At 38.6% G+C, this 12,656-nt stretch overlaps 1 protein-coding gene across 7 annotated transcripts in view; it reads right to left on the reverse strand.

Moving 5' to 3' along the window:
- LOC124721246 (CLIP-associating protein 1-A) overlaps positions 1–12,656 on the reverse strand; it is a 245,297-nt gene that overhangs the window by 12,649 nt on the left and 219,992 nt on the right. For all 7 annotated transcript variants that reach the window (XM_047246107.1, XM_047246106.1, XM_047246110.1 and 4 more), the window contains 2 exons: positions 11,804–11,855; positions 2,945–3,110 (listed from right to left, as the gene is read on the reverse strand). In XM_047246107.1, coding sequence (XP_047102063.1) covers positions 2,945–3,110; positions 11,804–11,855 — 218 coding nt within the window. The remainder of the gene's footprint in view (positions 1–2,944; positions 3,111–11,803; positions 11,856–12,656) is intronic.

A 12,656-nucleotide genomic window follows, 5' to 3' on the forward strand; every position in this document is an offset into this window, starting at 1 on the left:
CTGAATTAAATGCATGGAATATTATTAATAACAAAAATAATTATGATGATAACAGCAATGCCACTGCTTAAGATGTTAATTACAATTTATTAGCAACAAGTATGGAATTAGAAAGGTGATGGCTATAGTCTATCATGACATGTGCACTGACATGGCAATCACTCTATGTGCATGTGATAAAGGGAAAAATGAACTTCTATCTGATAGTTTCCAAACAATTAATACTGTGAAATATTCGTGCCACGAATATGGCCAATACATACGATGAGCACACGAAAACTATCTGTTCATGTTGTTATCTCCCCCCTCCCTCCCCCACCTCTCTTCTCTCTATCTATCTACCTATCTCACACACACACACACACACACACACACACACACGGCATGATAATCATCAAAACATGTTTAATTAAGAGATGTTATGTTACTCTGATATTGTGAATGACTAAAGGTTTTTGTCAAATAATTCGATTAACTCTGATCACTTAAGGGTTACTTTCAGTCACTATGCCAACAATAAAATTTGCAACTCACATGGGCAATCAGTAGAAAATACACACAAAATTTTTGAGTCACTTTCAACATCAACTCTCTGATTATATATGTTCCACATGGCCATCAGTCAGCCAATTTCATTTCCTGGATTAATAAACCATCTTACAGGGGGTCACGTCTGTAACCTTTCGGGGATGTGAGCTTTCTCTAGCATTGCAGGAAGTCATTTTTAACAGAAGAAGCTGATCTGCTCTTTTGGCATTATGGTGACCTTGATCATGCATGAAGGATCGAAGGAAGGACAACTGGAGTTGAACACCCCATCAATCAGAAGGTAATTAGAAATGAGCCAAAACTCGAATCAGACAAGAATAACAAAGAAAATGGCCCATGTCCATTTCCAAGGAAGCATCCCACCAGTGGCCATAAGTGATTTACATAAACCATGGAAAACATAGAGGCTGGGTAGGGATTTGAGCCCCAATCCTACTGAGTTCAAGCCCAGTGCTGTATCTATTGTACTAACTTGCACGCTCTACCTACTCAGCTAGCCCTGAAGTGACCCCTCTTCTAAATGCAACATTTTTAAATGATTCCAACTGTCATCATGATCTACTGATAGCTTTCATTAGAATTTTGTGTGTGCAGTTGGATGAAAAACAAAATCTAAATAATAAATGTAAGAGGCAACATGAATACTTCCATTATGAAGCTCACTATCTCCATGAAAGAACACTAACACTATCTCAACAGCTGCAGGTAATGTTGGAAAGACAGCTGCTTAGTGTCCATAGTATAGTGGTGGAAGTTTAAAATCACTGCCCAAATTGTTGCAGATTGTTTTATATGTAATTAATAATTTACAGAATTCAGACATGACCAACAGAAGAAAATGTGACAGATATGGACCAAAACTCCTCACAACACAAACAGGATGATGCAAGAGAGTCAAGAAGTTGTACACTGGTGGACTATGCAGGGGAACGGGTTATAGAAAGCAACATTTGAATATTGCATCTTAAAAACTGACAGTGTGTATGGGTTCGGGGGGAGTGGAGGGGGGAGACAATACTACAATAACAAGTCCATCTCTTAAAACACCAAAACAAAGCACTATACAATCATGGTCAACACAGAATGTCTTTTTGCCATCTGAATGACTTTATATGAGGAGCTAGAGGTTTTGGATAATAGAATATTAAAAAACATTAAATGCAGAGAGAATTTCAGAGGCTGTGAGGAGATGGAAGTTGCTGTTCCTGACAACTGCACAGAATGAATGGTAACAGATTAACCCCAAAAGCAAAGAACTATTAGCACATACTCATAGCACTTGAGCCTCCACACTGTTGGTGATCCAATAATGCATTCGCCAGCTGCTATCTCGTTGACAATAGGCAACACTACTTCATCAGCTATGTACACAGATTTTAGTGTTGACACACCTTTATGATCTTTATTGGGAAGTGAGCAAGTTGAAAGAAATGAGGAACTAAAAACTATCCTCACTGAAAGAAAAAAAAGTGTAAAATGGTACCCATATATTAATATATTTAAAAGGTTGCTAATATTTCAGCAGATAACACATTTGTTGTTTATCAAGCTATTGAAAAGATAAAAGAAGCCACAGACATAAATGTCAGGTTATTTAAGTGATCATATATGTTTTAAAGTAATAAAGGTGTGTTATTAAAAATTTCCAGATCTTTCATTAATTTTCAACAAACAATTTCTGTGCTAGGGCCATTTAAATAAAATCCTGCAGTCCTGTAGCAGCCTTCCACACAAGTTTACTAAAGAGCACCAAACACACTAAAAGTCATCGTATTCACTTATTAAAATACTCTCACCCTTTTCTGTGTTTGTTCATATCATTTTCAGTTACACTACTTTCTCTTGCTGACTATCTTATGATGCTTAGTGATTTTTTTTAACTGTTTAAATGACTCATTTTATCATTTGGCTTCTAAAAAGTGTGTATTTCTTCTGTAGCATTTACCACATTCTCTCATTCCAGTTTTCCCACTTTATGTTACAGACAGACAAATTTGAATGTCTTGAGACCAGGCTCATTTTTACTTTGGCTTTTTCATGACTGTATCACAAGCTGCTTTACAACACATCACTTCCTATGGTTATAGACCTGTGCCTTACAATATAAAGGCAAGTCAACAAATAATACAGAATAATACAATCTGGGCGTAGTGTGCCACGGTAATCATCTGAACACCTACGACAGTTTTAGTTAAACAGGAAATGTGGAACCACTACCTGTATTACATGCAATACTGATCAGTTAAATAAATGAAAAGAAAATCAAGCTACTCAGTTACACATGAATGATGTAGAAATAACAAAATTATATTTGGACAACACAAACAATGATGGTACTGTAATATCTTCTGAAACTATGCAACAGAAATTGCAGAACAAATTTTCTGAAACTTACTTGAAATTATAGACTATGATACCAACAGCTCCAGATTTTATTAGGTGTTTTAACTGAGAAAGTGCTTTCTTACTGTCTTGCTCAGATACTTTTGCATTTCCTTCATCATCAACTTTTAAAGTGTCAATCACATTCTGCACAATTTGACAGTTTTCTTCTACTAGAGCTGCAATTAAAATAAACAAACAAATAAAATAATTAATGCATTTTATAAATACACACTATCTGTGGGAAGATTGTACACTGAATTTGCAAGTTACAGATTTCAGTATGTTATTTACATATATTCATTTATGAGTGGCCAGGTGCTATGGTAGGGTAAACAGGTTGTTAGCTTTAAATGCAATCAAAGAGAAATATTTGTGACTGTAAACTACAATTGGGAACAAACAGACCTTCTGACTATAGGTACCACCAACCTTCCCAGGAAGTGAAGAGACCGGTAGGCAGCTGCTCGCAGCTGAATGATAAACTGTTGGCTGTTTATGATGTCAATGTTCACAACCTAGTGTGGCGAGTAGATACGTGAACACCTACTGTACAGCAATTCAGAGATCTTGAATAGGGCTAAGGAATCTAGTCTCAGGAGTAGAAAAAGGGAAAAAGTAACTAACATACTTCTGGGTCCGTCTAAAGACAGACGCCATGTGGGCACCATCCTTATCTGATCACATATATAATATGTTTGGGGTTCAAATGGGTGTTAAACAGACTATGGCCTATAGGAATCATAGGAAAACAGACATAGGAGAGACTTAAACTAAAACTTATCTGAAGTCAAAACTTCGATAAGAAATCCGGTAGATCTTGAGGAAATGGCAGATGAAGTGATGTCTGGTATTATGACCTTATACTTAGAAAATTGTCCAGTCACCAAGACGTGCACAAACAGGAGCGTACCTGGATGGAATGATCATTTGGAACTGCAATGGAAGCAGGTAAGAAGAACGTTCAACTTTGCGAGAAGGAAAATACAATGGGCAAAATATTGGGATGCCCTTGCCAAATACAATCCTGCCATTAAGCAAGGGGAACTATCACTCTCGGAGATATTCTGTGAGGTGAAAGGTACAGCTACTAGAGCCAGACTTCATAAAATCCCCACAAGAATACCAACCAACCCAGGAGACACTCTAAGGAAGGAGGATGGCAGGTATACAAGGATAGCACAAAAGATCCTGGATTTGCTCCCAAAACTCATTTCCGTCAATGCACTCTAGCTGGTAACACAGACCAGGTTTCAGTTCCTGGAAGGTAATGATTTACAAGTAACCAAAAGGAGAACTGAGAATCTGTCAGACAATGTGTTGATTTCAAAAACATCACATGGGTGGTCCGAATGTTTCAACCATTCAAGTCACCAAGCTGAGACAGAATCTTTCTGGCTCTACTGCAACAAACAAGAGAGGGCTTATCAGACTCGTGTGCTGACTACTAAGAGTCAGCCTGGTAGCAGGAGCCTAATGCTTGGAGGACAGTAAAGGTTGTTTTCATTCCAAACCAGGGAACACTGAACGTTCCAAGGCTGAGGAATTGAGACCAATCAGTCTATCCTCCTTTCTCCTAAGGATATTATAAAATATGGTTAATGTGAATGTTGGGGAAAGGAAGTTAACTTAGGTTCCTCTACGTGAAAACAAACATGCATATTAACTTGGCAAATCATGCAAAACAGCACATCATGAACTTGTTGGGAAGGTGGAAAAATTCTTTATACGTTCAGAAAACAGCTCCCTGCATCTTCCTAGATATTGAGGGAGCTTTTAGCAATACAATTTATGATTATAGAGTTTCAAGAAGAGCATAGCATTAAGATTACGATATGCCAGGTGGATTGAAGACCACGCTGAGTTGACGATAGGTAGAAGAACCATGAGGAATGAGAAAATGTTGATCTCTTTTGTCCCCACAGCTGTGGAACCTAGATGTGAATGAACTTGTCAAAGAGTTAAATACTGGAGGATACTTTGCCAAGAATACACAGATGAATTAATCATGTCACAACAATAGCACAATTCACTCTGAACATTGTGCAACAATGCAGCAGGAAATAGAATCTAAGATTGTGTCCCAGGAAAACATTGTAGGAGGAGGATGACGAGGAACAGATTAATGTTTAATGTCCTGTCAACATCAAGGTTATTAGAGACAGAGCACAAGCTTGAATAAGGGATGGATGGGGAAGGAAATGGGCCACACCCTTTCAAAGGAAGCACGCTGACATTTGCTTGGACTGATTTAGGGAAATCATGGAAAACTTAAATGTGGATGGCCGGATGTGGGTTTGAACTGCTGTCATCCCGAATGCGAGTCCAGTGTGCTAAACACAGTGAAAACTGTACTTTAAATGTTCATGAGGAAGCATATACAGCACACGTACCGAAATCACATGCTCTTCAAGGAAGTTCTACCATCAGAGTTGATAATGAAGTATCTATACATAAGCCTTGATGGGAAACTATCTTTGACCTCTCACATTAAGAATATTTGTCCCAAAAGAAAAGGTGCTATTATGTGTACTAAAAGGGCCTGTGGTAAAAACTGGTGTGTAAGTCCCAGGAGCACGTACTGGATATACACTTCTGTAATAAAACCTATGATAATCTATGGGGCTACTGTACAGTAGAATAAAGTAGAACAGAAGGTGCTTGACACACTGCAGAGACTGGTCTCCTTAGCTATAACAGGCGGAATTAGCAGCACACCAACTGCTGGGATGGAGAGTATACTGGACAATCCTCCATTACATCCCTGGGTTACAACGCAGGCAGCAGAAGGGCATACAGGTTAAAACTTGGAAACCTATAGGATATCCAGAATCCCACACCAATTTAGTAAATCTAGTAAGTATAGGAATGGTCAGGGAAATGCCAGCTAACTAGACAATAGCCTCCAGCTGCTTCAATAAACATTTCAAGACAACAAATGGCAGTCAGGGGCAGTGGAAGAATGAACCACAATACCATTCATGAGAGACAGTCTGGCTTACTGGTGGACTGAAAACAGACAAAAGTGCTGGCGACAGGTTACAGCCTAGACATGAGAAAGCAATCTCAGTAGGGAAGCTGGCAACAATATTACTGAAGGAAGTCTTTGCTATTAGAGAGTGTGTGTGGAGGAGAATCTGCCTAGGTGCTACAAGGATTGTGGCAGTTGCATTCACTCAGACAACCGAGCAGCTCTGAAATCTCTACCAGCCCCAGAAACGAGATCAAAGATCGTCACAGAATGCCATAAAGACCTTGTGAGGCTCAGGGATTGTCACAGGGTGAACCTGCTGTGGTCCCTGTTCACCCAGGAATTAACAGCAATGAACAACGCTGAAAAGGCCATGACAGGAGTGACTACTCTATTTATTGGGCTGAAAACTGTCATAATCACCACCGAGGTGATGGAAAAATCACAACCACATAGCTGCATTAGTAAGCAGCATGCAGAATATTGGACTAAGATCCAAAAACAAAAAATTGCAAGCTAATGATGCCAAACCCATTATTAAACATACGTCCTATAATTTGAATGATAGATGAAACTCATTTTAGGAACAATAAATGGCCATGGGAACTTCAATCAACACTTGCACAGAAAGGATATGGAGGGCAATAAAACTGCACCACATTCAATTTTCCAATGCAAATTGTTTGAGGCCAAAAGACACAGTATATTCAGGTCATTAATTCCTAAACAAATTGTGTATAATAAAGAACTAGAGCAGCCACCATGAAACTAGGCACCTCAAGGACACACCTGCTCCCTGAAGTCTGCTGGCACATAGCGTTGCAATTCGCTCACCTCATAGCTTTGCTGCCACATGTAAAGTCTTAAAAATTTCTTAGGTGAGCACCGGCTGAATGTTCAGTGTTTCCATGCGATATCGTGTGTTCACTTGTGGTTTCAGTCTCCCATGGAACGGTGCATTGACCTGTGTTTGGTAGTGAGCGAAATGCAAGAGCAAAGGCCTGCACATAGTGCTACTCAGGTCGGTGCGCATAAAGGGTGAAAAGACAATCAAAAACAATCTAAGATCATTATGTCAAATGTACTGAAATTTTTACTGATCAGGTCAACAATGAAAAAGCCATAAATTTTGTGTAACCTCATAAACTGACAGGAAAAGAGTGTGCTATTCCCAAATCTTCTATAGGCCGTCTTAGCTCAGCAGAATCTCTAGATGTGAAAAATTGTATCGATTCTCCTAGAAAGGGATAGCAATGAGAACAGAAATCTACAGAATCTGACGATTTCAACAAGGAGGTTGCATGTGGAACTGTTCTCGGTTATTACAACAGAGGAGGGTATCCAACAGTAAAACAATACAGAGTGATCCCCATGAAAAAATCAATTATTCTGGCTCATAGACCTCCTTCCTTTGTATTCTCTGGTCCCTTGGTTTCTGATTCAGAAAACAAAATGATGGACAAACATTTTTGATAGGCTGCAAAGAAAATGAAACAGCAAGAGCGAAGTTTTTACGTACAAAGCATTTACCGCATGCTAAGGACAATAGACCTGTAGTGTACTTAGATAAAACTTGCGTTTGACAGAACCACACCAATAAGTGTATATGGCATGACTCCCAAGTTAACGGTGGTTTGAAAGTGCCTACCGGTAGAGGTGTCAGATTAATCATCACACATCGTGGTTCACTGATTGCAGGCTTCATGCCAGAGGCCAAATTATGAGAGTAGTCCCAAAAGTAAGGTCTCCTATTTTTTGTAAGTACATAGACTTGTTTATTTCTACAATGGTATACATCAGTTTACAGCTTGAACATTTAGCTATTTTTCAACATAATCACCATTTCTCTCAATGCATTTTTGTAGACACTGTGGCAGTTTTTGTATGCCCATGTCATACCAGCTCGCCGCCATGCTGTTCAGAAAGTTATGAACCTCTTCTTTCACCTTGTAGTCGGAGCTGAATTGCTTTCCGGCAAAATGTTCTTTTAACTTAGGGAACAGGTGATAGTCACTGGGCGCCAAGCCAGGACTATAGGGTGAGTGGGTGATTATGTTCCACTGAAACTGATGCAGGAGAGCAACGGTTTGCCGAGCGATGTGTGGGTTAGCGTTGTCATGGAGAATGTGTATGCCATTGCTCAACATTCATCTTCTCCGGTTCTGAATTGCCCGTTTGAGTTTTTTCAGAGTCTCGCAGTACCTGTCAGCGCTAACTGTGGTCCCAGTGGGCATAAAGTTGACAAACAATACCCCTTTCCAATCCCAAAAAACAGTTGTCATGACCAGCACACTGTGTTTGTTTGATTTTCTGCAGCTTTGGTGAAGAAGGATGCCGCCACTGGCACGATTGTTGCTTGGTCTCAGGTGTAAAGTGGTATGCCCAGGTTTCATAACCCATGACAATTGAGTCCAGAATGTTGTCCTGTTCAGCTGCAAGGCAGTGAAGAAATGCGCGGGGAGCTTCAACTCGTTGCCGCATGTGGTGCTCAGTCAGCATGCATGGTACTGTACCCATCTTGCGCACACATTCCGGTGTTCAATGTTTCCGTTAAAATTCTGTGAGTGTTGCTTCGAGAAACCTCAGGGACCTACGTGCAGAGATCATCCAGGGTGATCCGCCGATCTTCACGCATGCTTTGCTCAACCTTCAACACTGTCTCCTCAGAAACTCACAGTTTCCCGCTTCTTTGTTCATCGTGAATTTCAATCTGACCAGTTGCAAACTCTCCACACCAAACATTTTTTGACATCCATGCACAACTTACCATATACTTCTGTCAATTGGCGTAGGATTTCAATCAGCGCAGTGCCCTTTGCGTTCAAAAACCGAATAACTGCGCGCAATTCACACTTGGCGGTAACATCAAACTACTGTTCCACTGGAAGAAGACTCAGATAGCGTGATGGATAATGACAGTTATCATTCTATTCAAACACAAAAGCTGCCACATCCAAATAGGCGCAAGGCAGACATTATGGAGTGGTCAAAGAGAAAGAATGTTTCATTTCAATCAATGAAATGAAGGATGAACTCCTGGCTGTAAAAGAAATCCTAGGTCCAAGAAAGACATTTGAATTTGATCAACTGGTAAATGAAATGGGACACCAAATGGTATGCTTGCCACTATCACTGCCAATATAACCCTATTGAGCTGATATAGTTCCAGGTTAAACAAGAAGTGGTTGGACACACACACACACACACACACACACACACACACACACACTACTGTCATACTTGCTGCTGTCCACCATCTAACACATGACGCTCTCTACAAAGTAACTCAGCATGACTGGGTGAGGTACAGAAAACATCCGGAAGCAGTGCAAGAAGCTGATTTTGTGAGCCATGGGTTAAGAGTCAGCATAGGGGAACCTATGAAGATAAACGCCTGGCAGAAACAAGCGACAGTGAATTTGAAGATACAGAATCAAAAGATGCTTCAATTTAGGTAACTGTAGGCTACATAAAGAGCTTACTTGATTTAAATTTTTTCCGCAATTAATTTTCGTTATAGCAGGCGATTGTGAATGAATTTCTCTCTTAGATATGCGATAAATCTGTAAAAAGTGGTCACAATTAGCTTACTCGCTATTAAAAATAAGATTCTCAGTATTGCATTCATTAACAATGACAGTTTTTCACAAAACATGTATCGAATTTGTTCACATTTGTATTTCATCTTATTGCATTGTCCTCTCTCTTACACTTAAGAAATTTTATTCCACTGTTTTTTTTGTCTTCCATACAACGGTGTAGTCACTCATGTTTTATCGCTAAGTGTAATACAGTAGCAACGGGCTACACAAGTCAATGTGCGTGAAGGACAAGGTTGTCATATCAAACGTACTGAAGGTTTTTCATTGGGCTGGCCAATAGTGAAGTAGCCAGGAATAATATAAATTTTGTGCAAGTTCATAAAATGACAACAAAACCTTGTGATAATTCCAAATTGACAGTATACCATATTAACAGTGTAGTAAAGATTGCAGAATCTCTAGATATGAGCATGTAAATGAAAATGGAAACTACACAATTTCACAATTTTGACAAAATGTTAAGTGCGTAGAACTGTACTTTAATACTACAACAGAGGAGAGAATCTGACAGCTAGAAAAATACAGAGTGGTCTTTCTGAAAAAATTAAATTATTCTGCCTCAGAGACCTCTGTTCTTTGTCGCCTCCTCTCTCTCTGTTTTTGGTTCAGAAAGTACAATGATGGCCAAAAATTTTTAATTGAATGTAGAGACATTGCAGCAGCAAAAGCAAAATTTTGTGTAAAATACACTTACTGTGTGCTGAGGGTAATAGTCTTGTAGTATACTGCAGTAAAATTTGGGTCTCACAAAATCATACGCAAAAATATATTTTGCTCGTTTTCAATGGAAATATTGGCCTGAAAGTATCTACAATTATTTTTGTACAGCATATATCGGCAATTTAGGTGATGGGTGCAGTAAAGAAGAAGTACAATCTGCAAATACAAATTTTTTTGGAGGTAGGGAATGTTTTCGGTTGTATTAAGGTGACCTTTCGGAACTAAAATCCTGTTGATGGTGTACGTGTACTTGCGTGCTGTCGCGTATGGAGTGTCTCATAATAAAATGCATTCTTATGTGACACAATACAATAATAATGTCACAGATGTTACCAAAATTAATTTCACAGTTTTCTTAACAACTTTCTGACTGTAAGTTTCTACTAGGTCTAACAGAACACAAATTCATCACCGACGACATTTTTCGTTACATGGGCTGAACAGTTTCACACCTGTTACAGTGTTCTATTTTAATCTCTGAATACTTTCACATTTTCAAGATAAAATATGTACCACGTGCATCTGTAAAGTTTGAGAATGTTCATACATTATTTTCTGTTCACACATGTCAGTGATTCTGTTTTCTTCCGCAGCTTGAAGGAAAGAAATACTTTTGTTCAAAACTTATTTTAACATCAGTTTTTAATTATTTATTTTCTTTCGTAGCAGCTGGGAAGAATTTTATTTTGTGAAGAACTCCATTATATCCTAGACTAAAAATAGAGATGTCTAATTTTTAAAAAAGGTTTTGAAATTATCACTAACTGGCAATGCTGTAGGACGGTGAGATGACCTTGAGATGTCTATTTTAGTGACAGCCGCTATGGCAACTGGTCTCCTACTGCACTTCAAGGGAATGGCAGGGAGAGAAACTGCACAATAAACTCATTTCTGGTGCAAAATGTAGTGAGCTGTTTTTCTGGTTCCCTGTGCAAATCAAATCAATATAATCTCCAGTCTAAATCACAACTGTTTTGCAAATTATTTTGTGGCTAATTCTGGTTCCTTTCCATTGCAATGCATTTCTGAATTCCCTTACTTTCTTATACACATTTATAAAGCATACAAGAAACCTCACCTTCATTTGGGGTCAAAATGAAGACTGACTGATCTTCAAATTAAAGTACCTATGATGAAACTGTCAATCTTATCTCTAAATGCCTTAGAAACTTTACCTGGACACTTGTGCCACTTACAATTAGATCATTGCAGAGCATGAATAATAATACTTTTGTATGAAGTTCTAAAATGCCCAGTCTACATACCTGAGTGGGTTCCTTCTAAAGTTCATGAATTTGTGATGTAAGCAGACTTTATAGGATCAGAGAATACAGTAACAGATGGGGATGAATTATCAGCATTACACCCAAGTAAACTCTTTCCAAACTGATTACAAAAGTAAAAATATTGAAGTTGTGAATGAAGCCACATACACTGTTTTTAGCTTTACACAGAATTCCCACGTAAAACAAATGCAATATCATTTGTTACAATAGAAATTCAAGATTTTACTATGTCTGTAAAATTACGTTTTACTTAGCATGTAGTTTTATATGGAAATTATTTTAAAGTGACAAACCTGCCGATGGCATATTCTTGTAATCTTGATCTGAATCTTGGCCATCCAAATTCTGCAACAGAAAATGGAAACAGCAATAATAAGTTAATGTTCAACTACTGTATATGTGTTCTTTTACCAAAAAATTTGAACAATGTGTTGTAGATTGATATTAATAAATTACTCCTTATATGCAGCTACTCAAAATGGTTAAAAACTGCAGTACAGTGAAGCAAATTTTCATCTACCTCTTGATAACATAATTTATGCTCAAATGAGTCTAATATTCCTGAGCACTTGTACCTGCTCATGGTCTTAATCATGAACAGAACAGTTCTGGTGTGATGGGGATTGAGGGAAATGTGCACACACCATGTGGTAGTGACAACACAGGAGAAGCACGAGTGGTGAAATGGGGGAGGATGATTTCTGACAGCAGTACGTTCACAGCAGTATTGACAACGGTCATCATAGGCCATCGAAAGAGATCGCCCAATAACGTTGGCCGACTGCTTGGTCACAGTGCATCCAATCTTCTTTGTCAGTTTTTGACAGGATCAAGAAGGTTAGGTTAGATTAGAATCTATTCTATTTATGAAGTAGGTTATACTTTAACCTCCTAGGTTGGGATGGATACACCACCACCTCTGTGCTTGGAGATAAGTGCTACCATGTGGCTTTAGCTATTAAAAGGATGCCAAAGGCATGTGAATGAGCTATACATGTACTAAAAAGAAAGTGGTGAGTACTTTACACTTCGTCCTCAGTTACTGGAATTACCAAACAAGTTTTACGAATATTTGAGATGAAGGGAAAAACATTCTGGTACATATTCAACACGATCTGTGATGACTCTGAAAAGTGAAGTTACCAA

This window comes from Schistocerca piceifrons, chromosome X (genome assembly GCF_021461385.2).
Source record: "Schistocerca piceifrons isolate TAMUIC-IGC-003096 chromosome X, iqSchPice1.1, whole genome shotgun sequence".
NCBI classification, from domain to species: domain Eukaryota; kingdom Metazoa; phylum Arthropoda; class Insecta; order Orthoptera; family Acrididae; genus Schistocerca; species Schistocerca piceifrons.